The sequence below is a fragment of the Lepisosteus platostomus genome, chromosome 7 (assembly GCF_059453375.1).
Source record: "Lepisosteus platostomus isolate fLepPlt1 chromosome 7, fLepPlt1.hap1, whole genome shotgun sequence".
Classification (NCBI taxonomy): Eukaryota; Metazoa; Chordata; class Actinopteri; order Semionotiformes; family Lepisosteidae; genus Lepisosteus; species Lepisosteus platostomus.
In genome coordinates this window covers 54,709,511-54,730,978 of record NC_142617.1, presented here as the reverse complement: position 1 = coordinate 54,730,978, position 21,468 = coordinate 54,709,511, and the positions used below count along the sequence as shown (strand labels likewise).

The window sequence follows — 21,468 nt, the reverse complement described above, 5'->3', positions numbered from 1 at the left end:
TAAACTGAACCATTTGCCTATCAAGAAAGCTTGTGGCCATATGAACCAAATACCCTACTTTCAACTGTAATTGCATTGATAACCAAGCTCTATCAAGTATCAAGCCTTTAACCCTAACAGGCATACAAAGACCTGTGATACATACTGTACACTTTCCAGTCCAACTAATGAGTTGATATCCTGTTGGTGTGTTAAACAAAATGTGAGAGCAAGAAGCCAACTTATTCATGCTATTTTCGGGCCTATTAACACTATGTTTCCTTTCAACTAGTTCTGTTCTACTGCCACAAACCCTAAAGTTACAGATTGCAGCTGGGATAACTGAACAAATGCCAATGAAGTGCAATCCTATTAACGTGAAAAAACAACACTATATGTATTTGTTCATAAAAGACTTAGAAAACTGGAAAGAACACTTGTTGTAAACTGTTGTATGTGCTTTTAACAGTATTGTTGAAGCAGATTTGTTTATACTAAGGATAGCAGCAGATCTTACTTACAAAGGTTGAAACAAGAACAGATCATTACAGGACACGACAGACTGTTAACAGAACAATGTATCTCCATTAACAGACCTCTGTAATTAAAGTTAAAAATGTTATAATGAAATTGTTGTAGCTGTCACCTTAAGCACAACAAAATGAAAAATGTGTGTTTCGTGGCCATCACAAACTTCAAGTCTTCCATTGCAGAGGGTAAAAAGATTCTGAACGTCTCCAGATGAAAACCAGAAAAACTGCAGCACACACTGTATTGCTGAATTCAAAGATTAGAATGCCCTATATCTGTATCATCAACCCTGACAACACCAACACCCTATAGACTGAGGCTCCACTCTTTGATAGTCTGCAAAATACTCCTAGTGGAATGAGAAGCATGTGAGATATTTACTTCACGACTCATATGGAAATCCATGTCAAACAAGCTCAGAGCCCAGTTCTATAGAAGGTGTTGATGCCTCATATGCCTAAAAACTAAATCCAAGATCTCTTTGTGTTTAGTAATGTGCAACTGGGAAGTTTCATTGCCTTAAGGCGTTTAGAGAAGGAATTAAATCCAAGTAAAAGAGACTAAGAGGTTTTAGGTATTTTGTCCTGCAGTCATTGAACCATGGAGTAGTAAATGCTTTAATTGCCTTCCATATCATACATAATTGCAGTATCGGATGGTAAAGTAAATAAACAGTGACAGAAGATGCAACAGGTTCAGTTTAATATTTAATTATTTAATATGGGAAAATAAAAACAAAAGATCCTTATAAAACTGCATCTCAGCTTCTACATTAACTGAAATTTACTTTTAAAGGAGCAATCATTTTTTTGTGATTTCTCGAATTACTGTATTTTGCAAGTATACAATAAGGGGTTTTAATCAGCTGGAGATCTATTACCACTTATTATTACCATTGTGGGTTAACACAACTTGACAGTTCTGTTAAGTACCTTTCATAACCAAGCAAAAAAGAAGCTAATTATTTTCATGTAAATTACTGATTTCAACTAAATTGGTAAATGCTGAGATTTTTTAACAAAACAACCGGCAATGAAATTGCTATAATACAAACTAATTTTTTATGGATTTCTTGATGAATATGAATCATCTGTACTTTTCCAAATGTGGTGACATACCTGTATAATATTAAAATTCACAGCTCACTTTACATATACTGATTAACTACAGTGGAGTACAAGAAACAGCCATGATTAAAACCCCTATGGAACATACACATACCATATGTGCAGCATGTGCTGGAGAATACATGTATTTTGTCATGAAAGAAGATACTGTATATTCACAGGTTTTACAGAAACATCACTTTTTAGATCAAGTATTTTACACAGAATAGAATCTATTAAGTTCTAACAAATGTGCGCTTAACTTCTGCATTTAATCTTTGAACACGTCACAGTGCTGTGCTCTGTTGCTGGCAGAGGAGAGGCAGGACAGGTGGCTTTTAGGATCCCCTGCAGGATTGCTAGAAAAGTCTTCCATTAGCACAGGAAGTCTTGCAGAAGGAGCACAAGGGCACTGTCCTAATAACCTTCCACCTATTTGGTACTGTTGTTCTGTAGTATTTGGCAGCTGTTTTGGAACTGGGGAAACATTGCGAGGATGTTCAGGTTGTTTTTGGCAGACCAAAAAGATGGCAAATTCGACTCATATCCGTGACATGAACAAAGGTCAACTTCAAGAACGTGTGGAATGACTTGCATCTCCTGTGTGAAACAGGCTTCAGCTTCTCATTCTGGCATGGGTTCCAAAACGTGTTTTAAAGGGGATGTAAGATTGAAACAATAATGTGCACGTCTGTGGATCAGAAGCTAGAAAAGTGGAAACTTATCTCACATCTATTACAATAGGGATCATTGAACATTCTTGCTGTTATTAGATGCCATGGGAATTTTATTAGAAATTGCTGCCAAATTGCATCGTCACCATATGTCTAGAAGCAGAGCAAAGCACTGTTTTACATACACAACAGTAACACTGATTAAAAACAATAAAGCACACATCTATGTACATGTTAATTAAAAAAAATAAATACATAGATACAATTGCACCTACAGATCACTCACTCCAAAATTGAAATTACTGGCACTGTGTTACATGCCCATCTAAAGACATCATACAACTTACAGTATACACAAAGGACTTTCATCTTTCTTGTATCTCATTAGAAGATAAGGATTTCATTTTAAAGGGGTTGAGAAGATGAGAACACCCCAAGCTGTTTAAAAGCTGTCTCTTCTAATCCCACAGAACATAGAAGGAATATTCTGTGTCCTTAGATCAGGCCAGTCCAAATCCAATCCACAAATAATTAACACCTACAAGTTACACACATACCTTTCAGGAGCTCTCCTTCAGACCTAGAAATAGCTTTTATTTATCCTATTAACCAAATATTTAGGACAGTTAAGCAAATGAAGTGAGAAGAAAAATGCTTTAGAGATGGACTAGGACAACCCTTCCCCATTTAGTTGCTCACTTTTCAGTGCCCTGAGTAATAGACTAATAACACTCTGCTATTTCTGTCACACAGAAATCAAGCACCTACTGTAATAATGTGTTATTTGTCCTTTGTTGCCAATGCAGATTTCTGTTTCCTCTTTAGTCCTTGATTCTCCTTTATTTCTGCAAAATTAACTGTAGTCTGACCAAATGGGGCTAAATTACTGTACAATTCATTTAATTTTAATCTTTTACCTTCGCCTTTTTCTTGAAGGCATGATATATCCATAAGACAGCAGAAATAAGGAGACTAAAGCAGAGATTTTTAGTAGCCTTTGTTTTATTTAAAACCTTGTACTGTATGTAGCATTATTGTCATCTAATAAGCATTTTAATCTTACTTTAATGTTTGCTCATATTCTGTGTTCTGGTACCTATAAATCCCATCAAGAAGGACAGCTAAAATTTAATAAAGTCCTTATCAATTTACACTTAAAACTCTTCTGTTTCTCAACATCAACTGCTGTGAGAGAAGTTCCAAATAAAGCTTATTTTATGTTTGGTGGAAATGGCTCTGTGTACTGTATATATTGCAAGGTTTTTCTTTGGTTCTTTCTATAAATCACCTTCGTCTTCCTCACCGCTTCAAAAATACATATCACAGTTCGGAAGCAAACCTTGGATAGAAGTAATTCAGAGCACATCACTAAAGAATGATGGTTAATTAAGCAACAGTCTTGGAACAGTGGCACTTCTTTTGAGCCAAACAGAAAGTATCCAGCTAACTAGAAATGCAATTATACTGCATATTTTAAAGCGATATAAATATATTGTTCTGTAAAATATGGACTATAACACTGTAGTATCCCATTATCTTTCAAGCTGGAGGGCACTGGATATGGAATTGTTTGTAAAAGGAGAAAAGAATGACCAGCTAAGCTTATGTTTGCCTTTAATGCTTATATGACATATGGTTTTCTTTACAATATCACAGTACCTCATGACACTGCAGCAGTTCGATAAGTCACTTGGTATAGAAGTTAATGACAATAGTCTAAGTAGCTCAGAAGACAAATCTTTTATTTTCCATGATTTTTAAAAGGACTATGCTTAAAGGAAAGAATGAAAAACATAAATGAAAACTGGGGTGTAGAATATTATCAATGTCAAACACTTTGTCCACTCTAGGGCTTATGCTATGCCTACAATGCTGATTTTACAGTCATTGAAATAACACAAAATACTGAGTTTAGTTTAATAGGATTTTGGTATTAATTTACAAAAAAATATGGGAACAAAAATGCATATCTGTTGGAAGTGTAATCTATTATTTAAATCTATACAATAAACCACAAAAGCTAGTTGATATAATTCACTACAACTAGTACAGTGTAGCACACTGTTAAATGGATCCAAGAGGGACATTGCGAATACAGCTATCGTTTCTGAGGATTTGCTGCTCTACAGAGATCTGCATGGAGTACTGGCACACAGAGAGACATGATGGACCGCTGAATATTCCACAAGTACTTTTTTCTGAATTGTATAATGTTAGCATGCCCAGAGGGGTTGGGCAGCCAGTTGACCTTGGACCCCTAGAGGGTTTTTTCCTCCTTACTGAGGAGTTTTTGGTTCCTCTCCTCCGTTGTCTTCTGGCTTTTTCTATTTCTGTATTGTAACGTCATGTAGTGTCACACAGCTTTGTTAAGTGCCTTGGGGCAACCTTGTTGTGAAAGGCGCTATATACAAATACATTGAATTGAAATCCAAATACTGATTTTTTTCCAAATATATTACTCCAGGGAATTTCACTGAGTGACACTAACCCCAAACAGTTTTCTTGTAATTGCATTTTTTGTAAAAGACTATTTTCATGTGGACAATTGAAAAGTTAAATAAATACATAATAGTGCTGAGTTATATTAAAGCCTCTCTCATAAGTTCTAATTTTTATTACTTTTTAAAGAAAAAATATGGGTTTAATATTTTAGTACGTTTTCATATCTACTGTAGTTTTAGGCATTTTTATTTACTTTTAGGTAAAGATTCAGTATTAAGTATTTGGGCTTTGCATGTCTGGATTCAGTCTTAGCTCATGTTACAAATAACAAACTGTTTTATTATTGCATACATTTTAAATTCTATGAACAGATACATCAGAGATTATATGTCATTAAACTGACCTACTTTGAACACTGTAATCAAAGGTCTCTTGAATGTTGTAGTGAGGTACACTGGTAGATTAGTGCAATAAAGGAATGCTTCTAATGCTTCTATGAAGAAAGCCAACAAAAAATCGCTTTCAGCAACTCCAAGAGTAGCTATCAGTCAACACATTCAGTTCATACTTGGGTGTTTACCATATGAAGACCCTGCTGTTACAGTTCTCTTTAATTCTCTTCATGAGCTAGACTGCATATATTTTATGATGATGAACTTGTGTACTTGCGATAGCTAAAATAAGGATTCTGCAAACTGCCAATTCACCTTAGGAGAGCATTATTTTATTACTGCAAAACACATTCACTCTACTGCATTAAGTTGTCCACTTGTCATTATAGAGGGTAATGAAAGAAGAGAAATGGCTAATGCATAATATTAACATATTATTAAGATTAGATCCTCTCCTTAGCATAATATATATTTACAAACCAAAGTATGATACTTTTAGAAGAAAATGGTCCATCCTAATTAAGCAAACTTTGTTCCAATTTGTTATACATATAATTAGGTTTTAATGCTATTTTCTTAGTATCACAGTGATGCTTTTGTTTGTCACTGATGTTTACATTAGCAAAATCACAAACAATTTAAAAAAAGCTAATGATTTTTGTCACTTATAGTTGCACACTGAGCGCTTATCTAGCCCAACACTGCCGATTTAATTTATATTTCAAAGAGCTACTGTTTAGAATTACAACTGCCTGTGGTTTCTTCATTGTCCACACGAGGGCAGAATTTGAGTTTGCTAAACCACATGGTGCCCTGAACTGTTTCATCCCATGTCCTGCTAAAACCAAAGGTAAGGTTCATGATTCTCTTGATTCTGAAAGGCATATTTCAGAGTCTGGGAGTCTTAAGTAGCTGCTTAAAACAAATGCAATAACCTTGACATTATTTTCACATCTACATTGACATTTAGTTCACTGTTATTTACAAAACCCCAAAACATCAAACACTATTAATTTCTTGTAAGTTTAACATGAGACTGTTATGTTCAGCATAATGATACCTAAAGATTTCTGCATGACATTACCAAAGTGAATACAAGTCTATTCCATATATTAACAATTTTTAGCACTCTACTCAGCAAAAGTTTTCCAAGCACTTTGATCGACACCTCTGCCCACCTACAGTTACGTGACTAGAAATAAGGCTTTCTGAGAAACTCCCCCATATGAGCTGATTATATTCATTAGTATTTTGTAGGAATTTAATCAAAATTTTATATAATAGTGCTTCTAATTTAATTGGATGACTCCTTGCTGTATTATATAATATAAAATAGTAGAATACTTAAAAATACTGTATTCTGCTTTTCGTTAGTCTTGAGATTCTAAACATAAAAAGCATAGAATTTCTTAAATTTAGGAACCTTCTACAGCTCTGAAAAAAAATGCTGACAGTGGAAACAATACTGAACAAAAAATCAAGAAAGTGACAATGACAAGGACGTCACCATGACCTAAAACCAAATAGAGGGAAAAAAACATTGTGGATTAAAGAGGCATACAGGTCATTGACAGGCAATAGCGGGTAAACCATTTCTAAAACAATAAGTGTCACTAAATAATAAACGATGTGACTATAAAAACTGAGAATGACTTTAGAATTTTGCAAAGCTCTGTCTGTGATCAGGGCATAGGTTGGACACACCCTGCTTTCTGCAAGGGCTCAGCAAACCCTTGTTAAACATGACACTGCAGTTAAAATGCGTTACAAAAAAGTGTGAACCTGACAGGGCTCCCCAGGTTTGTGACATCCCCATTGATTAAGGTTACACAACACTACAGGTACATCTACATTTCAAATTGTATCTTTCACAGAAAAAAAGGGCTTTTCTTCTTTACCAAGCTCAAAATGGGTGAAAAATAGAGTGGGTAATTATCAAACCTAGGCGGAATAGATACTATTAAAGCACTATAGATAGTGCTATTCATAATACCAAACAAACACTGGCTTTGTGGTAAAAAAAAACCCTCATCCAGACTGGAATAAACTTGCATTCATTTAATATCACATAATATTCTTTCCTGTAATATGATATTTCCATCACTGCTACATGATTAGAAAAAGAAATGGTGTTTTTCATGTTTTGTTGCTTGTTTCAAACACCTTACACAATAACACTCAAGTACAGCGGCACATGTTTGCAATCACTAGTGCACATCACAATCTGCAGAGGATTTGGTTATAAAGGTAACAAAAAAGTAACAAACTTAAAAAAAATGGGAAAAAAAATTAAACACAATAATCATTATGACAAACCACGAGCCGGAAGAGTGACCCAATAACAAAACTTTCCAAAAACCTGGTAACAATGGATTTACATAGGAGATACTTTGAAACTGGCAGACAAAAAATATTTTTGTTACATCAGAAGTGCCATGGTTTCTGTCATTCATATGAACATTAAGTATTGTGCTGCTGGTCAGGCTTTAATGGGCATACTATAAAAAAGCAGATGAATTAAATATCGTGTACCGTATGCAGAAAACGGCACAGTTAGGAGTCAGTTTCCATGCAGGGGACGAGTAAAACTTTCTTTTTTAAGATCTTATACAGCAGACAAACCCCTTGAACATAATGTTGTGACATTCCAAACCATAAAAAACAGAACATTTTACACCTAACCCAATTTCTCTCCCTGTAGGGATTTCACATACTGTACAAAGTTGAAAAATACAACTGAAATCGACCACCTGCCAAACTCTTAGTTATCTCACCAAATAAAGAAAAAAAAATGTTTCAGTTGAAGCACATGTATATGGACTGTCATTGATATGGGTAATACGTAACTATCTCGAAGTGAAAAGGTGATTTCCATAAAAATAGTGATGGCCACTGCTGCTGAATAATGGAGAACGCAAGCCCAACAAGCAGCTCTCAAGGCAGAGCAAAGGAAGATATGAGGTGTTATTGGTATGCAGCAAGGAAAAAAAAACACTGTGCTGAGTATCACAATAGGAACATAGCACTGGCATAGTAACTTCATTAAAAAGATTGTGCTTCAAAAAGCACTCTTCCTGCTACTGCCACTTAGAAGTCTAGTAGCTGAAAAGGAAAACAAAACAAAGCCAACTGCCTAACAGGTATATAAGCTTGCCTGTTTTAGCCAGGTTCTTGGAAGGGTTTGGACACCAAAGCCAACTCGTGGTTTGCATGTTCACCCATGCTGTACCTGTTTGCTTCTCATCACTAGAGTCTACATCTGGTTGTCATAGGCGTAGCTTGGTGTGGCCGAGTACTGTGGCTCTTGTTGGTGAACTGCTGACTGTGCAGCGCCCATGGCTGCATTTTGAGCTGCCTGCTGCACGTGGGGGTTTTTCCAGGCTCCAGAGGTCCACTCCTCCTGGGCCTTGCTCAGGCTACCTCCACTGCCACGGTAGAAATTGTGCACCTGTGAAGACATCCCCCAGAGAGACAACTAGTTCAGAAGGTAGAGCAGATGTAAGACAAGGCCACAAAAACTCAAAGCTTACAGGCAGAGGAGACTAACAGTTCAGTGATTTTCACATACATCAAATTTTGCCAGGTCTACATGCTAGATTTAAATTAGCAATTTTCACCATCCATTCTTAAGGTATTTTGGATTTAGGATGCAAACAAGTATTTTTTAAATATTCTTTACTGTTTAGCCAAAGACTCAATTAAAAATGCTATTAGACATATCCAGCAATAAACAAACTTTAAACCACGTCATTTATGTTTCAATCAGATTGTTTATTTACATTTTGTGATTTTTTGTGTAGTTACGCTGCTTCTAGTAAATAATATATATATATATTTTGTAAAATTATGATACTTTTTCGAAAAGACTTAAATGGGAACAGCAACACTGTTTTTGTATTTTGGAGTTAGAAAGCATCAGTATCGATGAGTGCATTTCAAACCGCAATAAAAGTAAAATGTACACAGTAATTTGTAAAATCTACAATCTACATCACAATATAGACCAAATTTCCAGGTATGTGCAGCATACCTTGTTCTGCAATTCAGAACAAGGCAACAAATGTTCCGGTGACCTGTTGTGGCCTTATTACATTGCAAAGAAACAGGCTTGTAAATATATCTTTTAATCCAATACAAATATCGCATTCAATTTCGAGATGGTTTTGCAGACAAATACTACTTGTTTACTCTGCATGCAGATTGGGTTGGAACATTTCTGCAGTGAAATACCTGCTACTTTTTTGCTTGTCCATCACGTTACATTAGTCATTATGGTGACTAGTGAGAAGGAAGGGCAGCATCATGTCACAGTTCATGGGAACTCGAATGCAAGTGTGCAACAACATGAAAATTACAGTGCTTTCACAAAGTGTACCATTTTCTGCTTAATTCGAAATGTGTTTAATTTTTCTACAACATCAATTAATTTATTTTTTTGCCAATATTTAATAACTGGTCTGAGAAATTAGGACTGCAGTTCCCTTTTAAGGTTCTTATTGGTTTTACGGTAACCTTTTTTTATAAACTGACAGTCTTGTGAATTCATACCTTAGTAAGAGCTATGAATGAGAGGACTGCAATGCCTGTGAACATGATCGTCGGGATCAGCATGACCACGGCAGAGCCAATGTTAGTGCCAAAGAACGAAATTGTAGCAATCCAACCACTGTTTGGTAGAATAAAAAAACAAAGTTACACATGGGAAGAAAATTATAAAACGTTCCAACGTTCTCACCATGGGGCTAGATCTATTAACTAACACATCACAAGAACAAATGTTAGGGTTAAGAAAATGCAGAGCATCATTTTGCTACAAAGCTTTTATTTTTCTATTTATTATTTAGTTCCTGCATCTTAATTAGTTTACTCTGCACTGTATACATTTTAAAGGCCCGTTTAACATCTCATGATGAAGGGGTTGGGGCAGAAGAAATGCTTGGACATCTCTTTTTTATAACAGTATGTGTTGTTATTGCTGCACTACCAGTTCAGACGGACAATAAGCTGAACCTTCCCAGCTACATTAATAATAATTACTAATTCTAAATAAAAATCAAGTCAATATTTACCAGCACAACATGTTACAAAATCAAGATATTTTCATCACATTAGAACATTCAGGCTGGGTGGTTGACATTTGTCACAAAATAAGATGATATATATGAATTAAACTGCTCTGGATAACCACATATTATCTCATTGTTTTGTGCTCAAAATAATATAAAATGCTTTTGTTCCAGAAATCTGTAATAATCCTCAAAATAATATCATGTGAACTGAAATTACATGTCAGGCACAATATAGTGTCTGTTTCTGATCACGTTTTTTAATGTGCACAATGTGTGTAATTAAGTTACACGCATTGAGAAACAGAAATACTAATGTACCTGCCTACTGTATTCCTAGAGAACTACTGTAAATGCCTTGAAAAGAGTGGCTATTTGTTTAAACAGGTGAGTCATCTTACCACACTCCCCAGCCTGGAATCCCCACTGCCTGGATAATGCTGATCACAACCTGAGCCATGAATGTGAAGAAAAACGCCATGAAATTAAAGGAGCTGTCTGTCCTGCCAAAGAGAAAGGGAGAAAAGTTGTAAAGTTCGTTTTTACTGATTTATGAGCATTGAAGTGTTATTTTTTCACTCCAAAAAGACACATTCTATAACTATATATATTTTGCTTTTCTGAAACAATAAACCTTACCTTAGGAACACTAAGGTAAACATTCAAAATACTATTACTCATCACAATATCAGGACACATTAACTAAGGAAACATGTTTTATAGATGGGCTATACAGACATTATAGTGAGTTGTGTCAACACACGTATTCCTAAAGTTAGAAAAAAATATATACATTGTTTCCTTCTCTATGTCCCACTTGTTTTTTTTTAGTTTCCTTTATGTTATTTTATTCATGATAAATTCAGATTTATTTTCTTCTTTCTTTGTGGTTTTTAAAATGGATCAAAGTACAGCACAAATTGAAATGTTTAGGGTCTCCTTCACAAAAAAGAAATGTACACTGCTGTTTCCTGGAAGGGGGAAGCACTGGCTAACGCATACCATAAGGACAGAGGATATTTCAGCCTGTGTTTTTCCCTGTGTTTAAAGGATCCCTGTATTTGCCCATGAAAACGCCTCAGAAAAAAACTGTGAAATTAATTATTGAATACAGTATGGTCATATGGCAAAATTAAGAATGAGTGCAGAAAAGGTTAGGAAGTGACTTTTAATTTAATTGCCTAAATTAAAAGTAAGTACAGCAAATCACTGATTTAGAAGGTTTCCACATGAGGTCTATAATACTAGAAACCTTGCTAGAAGGTCTTTAGTATAATAATCTTCTTAGATATTGTTCTCAATGATAAGACTTTTTTTATTTTGATGGCTTCCCAAATGTATTGAGTAGGACCTAGTAAGAGCTGTAAAAAAGCAAGACCAAACAATTAATGTGCCGCACCCTGATGTGAATGATCCTAAGCAGAAGTTTTAAAGTCTAAAAGACAGAAATCTTTCTATTTTTTTTACAAAACATCACTTTGGTGAGAACACACTGTGGACAATAATATGATTTGCAACCTACACAACTCCCCATGAGGTGTATGGTGATGTCATTTGCTTGTATGAGTGGTCAATGCCATTTTTTATTATAGCTAAATGAGTCAAACATGGACAATCATGCTAATTGTCTGTGTGTCAGACTAGCAGTGCTGCTATCAGGGAGTAGTGGAGCTGTGCTCGTGGTAAGGGAGCTTGCTGCATGCAAAACACATGACCATATATTTAGTAAATGAGGCCCTCCATGCTTTACTAAGCATTAAGGCATACATGTAAATACAAAAGTCAATGTTGCACTTATATTAGTGGGTTACTACTTAACTAGATCAGGTTTTATTCTTTTCTTTCCAAAAAGAGCTGGATGAAATCCCTGGATCAATCAGTTACAATCTTTCATTGAGCTTGATGGGCTGGATGGCCTTCCCTTGTTTATAACCATTCTTATGTTCATATTTTTTAAAAGTTCAGGTGGGTAGCTGCGTCAGCATGTGTACGCTGCAAAGGAACAATAGGTTTATTCCATGCTGAAAAAAAGAAGAAAGAAAACACAACGTTTCGGCCGTGGAATCTTCTTTGGGTGCTCCACGTGTTTTCCACGGCCGAAACGTTGTGTTTTCTTTCTTCTTTTTTTTCAGCATGGAATAAACCTATTACTTGTTATTTTGTAAAACATTATGTATTTTACAGTGAAATAATGTGTAGATTTAACTTGCTGATATATCGCTTAACAATTGACGGTATCTGTCAACCAACTCAAACTGCACAATACCTCACAGCTTTTCTTTCAAAATAAGAATTTAAAATAAAAATAAGAGTATTCCATGCTGAAAAGAGAAGAAAGAAAACACAACGTTTCGGCCGTGGAGCATTCTTCAGGGGAGAGAAAGACAGAGCAGTAAGCAAAGGTAATATAGCAGGAGAACAAAAGCTGGAAGAGAGGAGGAGCAGGAGGCGGGAGCAGGGGACAGACAGAGTGGCCAATCAGGAGGTGTGAAGTCAGGATAGGTGAAGAGAGGTGTGAAATGAAACCTACAATGAATAGAGAGAATTTAGAAGAAAATGAGTCTGTCATTGAGAGAAGGGGAAAGGCGTGATCTTAGATGCAGGATAATTTAAGTTTCTGTAGTCTATCTGATGCAGGAGTTAGGAAAACCATCTTTGGGAACACAGACCCCCTTCTCTCAATGACAGGCTAATTTTCTTCTAAATTCTCTACATTACCTTTGCTTACTGCCAAGTCTTTCTCACACCTGAAGAGGGCTCCATAGCCGAAACATTGTGTTTCTTTTCTTCTCTTTTCGGTATGGAATAAACTTTTACTTGTTCCTTTGCAGCCTATGCAAGCTGACGTTGCTCCCTACTTGAACTAGGCTAGTACCATGGTTTCAACATTAAAAATTGTAGCTTTTTTCAAAAAGGTTTTTTAAAATAATTTTCAAGAACTAGACATCAGGAAATGTAAAAGCATTTTTTAATTAAATTAATCAATGTTAATGAATCTGTTATCCTTTCATGTGACTTGCTACAGGGGTAGTTTTGTTTGCTCATGACCTTATCATCCTCATCATTTTCATGAGCTGCAATACATCTCCTTTTTATATGATGTGATGCAAAATAATATCACACTGTTTAAGTAAAACATTGTAAGATTTGTTTCTTCTTTCTTCAACATGCCTGTCTGGATTAATAACCACTTACTTGAAAGCTTTGTATATTGGCCTGAACCAACACACATAGGAGCAGGGAGTGAAGAGGATGAGCCAAAGAAAAGCCAGTCCAAAGTTAACAGCTCCACCTCCGCCAATCAACCATGCTAGGCAACCAATCAGATTTACAGCTAGAGTGATGCTGTTCACTGCAAACACACAGAGATCACACACAGTTGCACACATAGAGCAAGCTCAAAGATGCAATCTTTTCAGCAAAGAGTAGTGAGTGCACTCAGTGTCAATAGTGAAGAAAACCCGAGACTGTTTAGGTGGTGTTTGTTAAGCATTCTAGCTGACATAACCACAGCAGAAATCTGGTATCATCTTTTTGACAAGTGAAGTTTTTTTTTTCAGTAAAAGGTTAAGGGGAAAAATGTTTGATATTGGTCAGTACTAGGATGGGAGACTTCCAACAAAAACCAAGGTGGGAACTCCACTTCAGCTGAGGATGAAGTGAATACTCTCATTCTTTGGGATGAATAGTACTACATAATGCAGTAATTCATTATTATTTATTGAACTGAAGAATGCTTCATACTACTTATTTAGGTCAACCTCAAAGTACACTCAAAGTTTTAAGCTAAAATTCAACAATGACTTATTAATCAGGTAATAGTGATTTCTTTGTGCGCCCATGGAAAGATATAGTTCTGGACCTGTAACATTACATAAGTGTAACCAACTTGTATCTTTAGAGGACAATTTTAAAGCATACTTTTATGCTTTTTTTAAAGCATAAAAAATCTTGAATTCCACATGGTTTATGTGAGGAACAAAGCTAATTTCCTCTATTCTAAAGAGATAGAACTATAAAAAGAATGGAACATTTTGGACCTGAATGAATTTTACAGCTTATTTTCAAGTGTTGATGGATCTCGTACCTATCTACCGTATTCTCTGGACTGTTGGAATTGCCTGAATAAGTAAAGCAAAATGATGCCACACACCCAAACACAGGTCTAATGTCGGTTAGTACAGTTAGTCACAACAAATTACATCAGCTTTGACCAGAGGGAAAATGTGGCTTAAATAGTTGTATTTTATCCAGAAAAACCTGCTTTTCCAGAATGTTGTGAAGAATGAAAGGGAGAGTAAGTCCTTGATAACCTGTGATGTTACTGTGTAAACATCCTGTTTGCCAGTCAGTTCCTGGATGTTTCAACACAAACAAAAAATAATACCTTCTTTCATTTTAATTATAGCAGATCTGCAAAAAGAATGGAATTCACTTATTAAAAGACATATGACAACAAGTCAAACTTTTCTAATTACTTATCAATAGATGTCATGGAACAGCTTAAGCAGTTACTTAAAAAGTCAAATTGTATAATTGCAAATGTTTTTTTTTTCCCAGGATCCCTCTTTGTTTTAAAAAATGTTGCAATAATTTGTGTGAAACTACAGCTGTGATTATTGACAAAAACATCATAGCAGACTTACTTATCTGGTGTATACCACTACCATAGTTCATTGTAATTGAATTTTAATGTTAAAATGCTAGAAAATAAAAATGTGAAAAACTCTTACTCTTCAAAACATTACTTTCATTTGCATGAGAGCTGAAGAACAGCACAAGCTCTCTTTTGACTAAAAAGAGCTGCTGAACTGTAGTGGGCGCTGTCTTCCGGATGAAACGTCTCTAGTCAGAAACATAACACTAAACTGTTTGAATGAACTATGGTTTAGTTGCAGGTATCTTCTGCTTAATCAATTGTTAAGAAAATGTTCTGTTTGTTTAGAGTAGTTTAAAATTTTATTGTCATCACGTCATGTCATTTACCAAACCGCTTTATACCATATGGTGTTGCGGGAAGCCGGACCCTAACCGGCAAGCAATGAGCGCAAGGTAGGGTTCACCCTGGACAGGGAGCCAGCCCATCGCAGGGCAAGTGCAAGCCAGTCATACATGGGGACAATTTGGAGGCCACGGTAAAGGCCAAGGGGGGAAATTTGGCCTGGACACGGGATCACTCCCAACTCTTATCCTGGGGATCTTAAATGACCACTGAGAGTCAGGACCTCTGTTTAACGTCTCATCCGGAAGACAGCGCCCACTACAGTATAGTGTCCCTGCCTCTATACCAGGGCATTAGGACCCACGCAGACCACAGGGTGAGTGCCTCCCGCAGGTCCCATTAACACAACTTCCAGCAGCAACCATAGCTTCCCAGGAGGTCTCCCATCCAGGTACTGACCAGGCTCAACCCTGCTGAGCTTCAGTGGATAGCCAGTTGAGAGCTGTAGGGTGATATGGCTGCTGGCAAATTTTATTGTTTTGGTATTAATTATTTTAGGTCAATGTAATTAAAATTATTTTTAATGGCATGAGGCAAGATGCTTATGAGAACATCTACTATGCAGATTTGGTTAAGGAAAATTAAAGAGACATTTGATAACTAATAATTAAGAACTGAAGAATATTACAAAGCTTCTGTGTATACTAGAAGATACTGCTAGATCTCTTGAAGAAAAATAATATTAATAAAAATAAACATTTTAAATTATATCTACTTCTAAAGAAACATAAAATCTCCTAAATAAATTTAAGATAGCTTACAATTAAAATTAGCTTCTTTAGAATCCTTTAATACAGATATTTTAATCTATGATATATGTATATCCTAAATGTTTTCTGAATTGACTACAGGGTACAATTTGAAGAAACTATGAAACCTGCTATTTATTTATAAGCAGAAAGTAACTTCTATGAAACTTTTTTGGGAATATTTTCATTTTCCAGGTACTTTTTTAATCCTTGGTTTTAAGTTATGCTTTAAGTGTGTTTCTGCAGATGGAACACTTACACATCCAGAGGTGATACAGGCGCTTGGCCATTGTGCGGTGGAGTTCTGGGATCTCATTGAAATCCTGGTAGAAACAAGGCTTCAAGGGAATAAACCCAGGTAAAGGGGGGAAATTGTTGATTTTTTCTAGACGAAATATAAAGAAAAACAGTATTCAAAAACAGTTAAGATGAAAACAATAGAAACACTACAAACACTGGAAGTTGCACCCATGGTTAACTGCTTAGTATTGAGCCCAAAATATCTGCTAGGTTATAATGGATCATCAACAATGAAAACTGGGTCTCCAATGTTCTGTTATACAGTGCATACTGTATGTTGGCACTGTTTTCCACATTACACTTTCCTGAAGATGTTTATTTCATAAAGTTCTACTTAGCTTCATTAAAGAACTTTAATGAATATCCCCAATAAATAATAACAATTGCTTTCACTGATATGCTGTAGCACTTTTCTGGACACTTCACTCAAAGAGCTTTGCAGATAATAGGGACTCTCCTCCACCAACAACAATGTGTTACACCCACCTGGATGATGTGACAGCAGCCAAAGTATACCAGTATGCTCACCACACATCGGCTATCAGCAGAGAGGGTAAAAGTGTAATGAAGACAATTGGTAAGGACCAGGAAGGAAATTTGGTCATGACACTGGGGTTAACACCTCTACTCTTTTTAAAGAGCACCTTGGGATTTTCCATGACCATGGAGTGTCAGGACCTCAGTTTTACGTCTTATTTTTCTGACCTGTTCTGCTTTAGCAAATTAAAACATAAAACATCAGCCAGTAAATACGCTGTCTATGATTGTCAACATTTTCTTAAGCAAACTATACATGTGCATCAATGTAAAACAGAAGTCAAACATATGTATTTTGCAGTGTTAACCAAAGTGATCAGCTCAATACTTTCAAGAAATGCTTTCAAATCTCAATGAAAAAGAGGCATCTTACCTGCCATGCTGGAAATTGAGTTTTCTTGGTTTATTGATCAGGGTAATCTAAAATCTTCTTTCTCTGAAGTTAGATAATAATAAGAATATTCTCTTTAGTAAACAATAGTAGTCTTGACAAATTACAAAATCAGAGACCTACTGTAATCCATGTACACATTTCTCATATTTTCAAGAAGTAGAATTTATTTACTTCTGGATACACACTGCCTTACTGGAAAAAAAACATTCTGGGACAATGTTCCAGTAAAAGACTAGGAGGATAGAGGGCATCGGTCTAAGAGAACTGCTAGAACACAATGTAGAGTGCTTTGTGATGGAAAAACTATATAAATGCATTCCTTATCATAAAATATTTACAAAATCTGAAAAACTCCTACAGTACATCCTACAAATCCTCCAGCAGAGGATAACAATCACTAGCACTCTATATTATACTAGCAAAGCTCTTTAACTCCTATTACAGCTCAAATGTGCACAGTACTACAAAAATATAAAATGCTAGAAGTAATTTATGGCAGCATTCAGATCACATGAAGAACAAATACAGAATGCAAGTAACAAAATTACTTGAAAGCTGGGACATGTAATAACTCTGCTACCTTGAACTGAGTTAAAAATTCAGTTAGATATCTTTAGACACATATCTACAGTAGGAGCAGAATATCTACACAGTAGTCATACCAATCCATGGGAACAAAGTCACCCAGGTCAACAGCAGGACACATATAGCTTGACTGAAGAAATGAAGTTTGCTAAATATAGTGCCTTCTTAAAGGAAGGTTTGTCAGGAATTCTCTAATGCCTCTCTGTGTTAAGGGCAAACAGTTATACTCATTTTTTCTTAGAATGATATTGATGTCATCAGATATATATATTCCATGTGTACACTTTTCTCTAAACACGCTCTGCTACTCAGACGATACATTGCTATTTTTTCATAATCCACTGCTCCATTTTCAGCTCTCTTCTGGAGGACAACACTTAAAAAACTGTTAGGATGTGGATTTGAAATATTTTGCAATAAACCGTTTATACAAAAACATTCTACAACATTAGATATTTACACAAACACCAAAGTAGGTCAAAGATTTTCTTAAGGCAGATATGTTTATTTGTAACATTAAAAGCTGGCAGGTTTCTACAAGCAATAACATATATGCAAAGGGTACTATTCAAAATATTTCAGAGAACACTTAGGGCTACGTTTAACAGTCACAGAGATTCAGGCTTCCTTGGATTTCATATCTCAGTTTAAGCAATTCTCTCATCTTTCTCTGGGTACTTACGTATTTTACAAGCACACTTTGAGACTTTCACATGACCAAGGCTTGTTTATGGCTCAATCATCAGCAACTGGGCTACATCCCAGATACGTGTTTCACAAATGGGTCTCAGCAAACTCACATTTAAAAACATTTGTTGAATAACGGAAACTTAAATCAATGTCTTAACTCTGAAGTTGGAGTTAATGGTGTATACTTCCATGTCCAACAATGTTAGGCTTTATTATATAGATAAATTCAGCAGCAAGGGAGCCCTCTCTGAGCTCACAATTCCATGCGCTTCCATTCCTGTCTGATACAACCATAAACAATTATCTATATTGTTGAAGAACAACAATGCTACTGGGGTCTTCCCCATTACTGATCACAACTGTGAGAGAGCTAAGGCAGGTTATTTTCATTAAGGTCTTTGTACAAACCACAGAAATAAAGTTGGCTACAGTTTACTGCATATTTTATACCCTTGTCCAATGATAAGACTAAAGTAAATTTTGAAGGCTGCACAATAAATCTTAACATGTTGTTTTTTCACTTTTTTAGTCCAATGTATTGCGTTTTTCACTTACGTACACTACAACTGAACTACTGCTTTTAAACATAATCCAAGAGACTGAAAGTTTCTGTAAATGTACAAGGACATTTGTACACAGCAGAAACTTGTTTTCAAATGCTGTGCATGTACTTATCTCACATATTGGCTGTTGTCCATCACCCAGGTGAGTGTTACACTTAAGTGGTGGATGAAGTGGATCCTTTAATATACTGTATGTAAAATGGTTTTGGATCCTTTGACATGTAATGGGCTGTATCAATTAAATTACCCTTACTGAAATTTATATGGATCTATGCTACATTGAGTGTACAAACGTTCTGTGTTTTAAAATCTGGATATCTTGCTCATTGCTCAAGGTCAACTGGAGTCTACTGTCATAACTTTAACAAAAAAGATGAGGTTAACAGCACAGCTATAAAACTGTAATAGTATTATTTCTAACATATCACAATTCCAAGAAAAAATTAATGTTTTGTAAAATATTGCACCAACCCACAGAAGACATGTTTTCACTATGGTAACTGGATTTACAGTACTGTCAGGAATGGAGGTTACAGTATACAAAATACAAGATAAAAGCTTTTCATATACTGGTGACCTCTGTTCTGGCAAACACTGTTGCAAAATATGGAACTGCTATCTGCTAACGTTGTTAGTTGTTTGTAGTTGCTGAACAGTATGTATAGTCAGCATGAATTAATTCTGCATATTTTACTTCCTTTTTCCTGAATATAGATAAAAGCTCCACGTAACACTACAGCAACACCCTTCACTACAGCATTATATTATATCTGATGACACGCCTTGAATGTAGGATGTCATTACGTTCTTACAATGTAATTTTTAATATTATATCATACGACTTTGACATTGTGCTAGATTAAGCAATGCATTGTTTTGACACGTAATGCAACTGAGATCTTAATTAAGCATATACATATTTCAAAAACAACACATAAATGATTAGAAAAAATAGACTAGAGTTTAGGGCAATATACTGAAATCAGCTGTCTTTAAGCAGGAGATAAGAATCGTCCGTACCTATATGTTTTTTTAAAATCCTATGCTGTCATCAAGCCATTTAGAAGAATCTACTGTAAATCGGAGTGTTGAATCACTCGTCTTGTTCGAAATGAGTCGGCCAACAGAGGTTATCTTCTTGCACTATTACACACATCAATTCCTTACTATGATGCTTGACACATTATAGTATACAGTACATCCAACGGTGGAAAAGACAGACGAAATGCCATAAAATGCATGAATGTAACTGACGTTTATTTACGCTGTAAATGAACACGTTTCTCTGTAATTCTCCAGCGACTCAAGTGTGTCGGAATGACCTGAAGAACGAGGGCCTTGATTTACTTAGGCTTCCATTGGATGCGTAAAATAATCTCCTTACCTTCTTCTCTGTCCAAACAAGAGTACACAATGCAGTGTTTCTTACTGCATTCTATATTTTTTTCGGATGAAATACGGAAACTCCAACTTATACTGAATAATGTCGGATTTGAATCAATTTGTGGAAACCTTATAGATTTTTTTTATTGTATTTTTCCTGAGACCGTGGGTGTAAAAATCAAAACCGCTGTCCAGTCGTCCTATCCCGTTCCCCGTCTCCACTGTCACTGCTGCAACAGCCAACAGACAAGCGTGCTCAGTCCTCGCGAGAACTTCCCACTCCGACATCCGTGCAATCGCTCTCCACGGTACTGAAGTGATTGGCGAGATACCGTGTGATGGAAACCTAGGTCACCTTAAGTCATCGAGCTACGCATTTTATCATAATTTAGACGGAATTAACAAAAAAAAAAGAAATGGAATTGAATTAAAAATAACACTATACAAGAGTCACGTTTATAGCCTCTTCCCTCTTCTTGGTATACGATACCTTATGAGTCTAGGGGAATTGCGGGATCACTGTTTTGGTGGGAGGTGCTGTGGAAAGTGTGTTTATGATGAGGGAGATGGGAAGTGTTTTCTGTAAGAATGGATGATTACGGGTTCAGCAACATACGTTATAATAATATTTCGTTGTCCATAGACGACATTTATGTTTAATGTCAGTTTGTTATACAATTGCATCTTTGTGTTTATTGACTGTACCATGATTTTGTTTCCTCCAGATTATCTTTTTGACTGGAACGCATCAATTCCATGACATAATATACAACACCATAAAAATTAGGAAATTCTCATAAAATATACTATTCACGTCGGCTTACCCATGTTTCTCTAGCATTTTCTTACACATACAGAAGTTGAAATGTAAAACATCCAATTCAGGGTCATCAAATGGGCTACGTTATTGGGTTCAAGTAATGTTCACTGCACATTTAATATGGCTGTGACGTGTTATGGTTATGGTACACCTATAAACCTTTTTATAAGATATTTGAAATCACATGTTTCAAAATCTCTTCCAAACGGTTTTCTACCACATACATTGTATATTATTTTAAATTATGCTGTATTT

The 21,468-nt window shown here is 35.7% G+C and overlaps 1 protein-coding gene across 2 annotated transcripts; it reads right to left on the bottom strand.

The window, feature by feature from the left end:
* Window positions 1-1,195: 1,195 nt before the first annotated feature.
* On the bottom strand, window positions 1,196-20,788 carry LOC148659243 (secretory carrier-associated membrane protein 5B). Of its 2 annotated transcripts, XR_015940375.1 has the most exons (8): window positions 20,395-20,788; window positions 17,152-17,214; window positions 16,201-16,326; window positions 13,386-13,542; window positions 10,592-10,693; window positions 9,673-9,790; window positions 7,884-8,572; window positions 1,196-7,819 (listed from the first exon to the last, which is right to left on the bottom strand). XR_015940375.1 is itself a non-coding variant. In XM_088641286.1 (7 exons), exons 2-7 carry the CDS (start codon window positions 17,156-17,158, stop codon window positions 8,378-8,380), a joined length of 705 nt encoding a protein of 234 aa, XP_088497412.1. In that variant the 5' UTR covers window positions 17,159-17,214; window positions 20,395-20,788; the 3' UTR covers window positions 1,196-8,377. The 2 variants fall into 2 exon arrangements, 1 of the variants encoding a protein (XP_088497412.1); XM_088641286.1 differs by having other exon boundaries at window positions 1,196-8,572.
* Window positions 20,789-21,468: the final 680 nt, after the last annotated feature.

Bases quoted from the DNA above. Each gene is read 5' to 3' on its own strand.
- LOC148659243 (XM_088641286.1), bottom strand. The intron at 13,543-16,200 runs GTAAGTGTTCCA...GTGTGTTTGCAG, and splicing joins CCTGTATCACCTCTGGATGT to TGAACAGCATCACTCTAGCT. The intron at 10,694-13,385 runs GTAAGTGGTTAT...TCTCTTTGGCAG, and splicing joins CCAATATACAAAGCTTTCAA to GACAGACAGCTCCTTTAATT.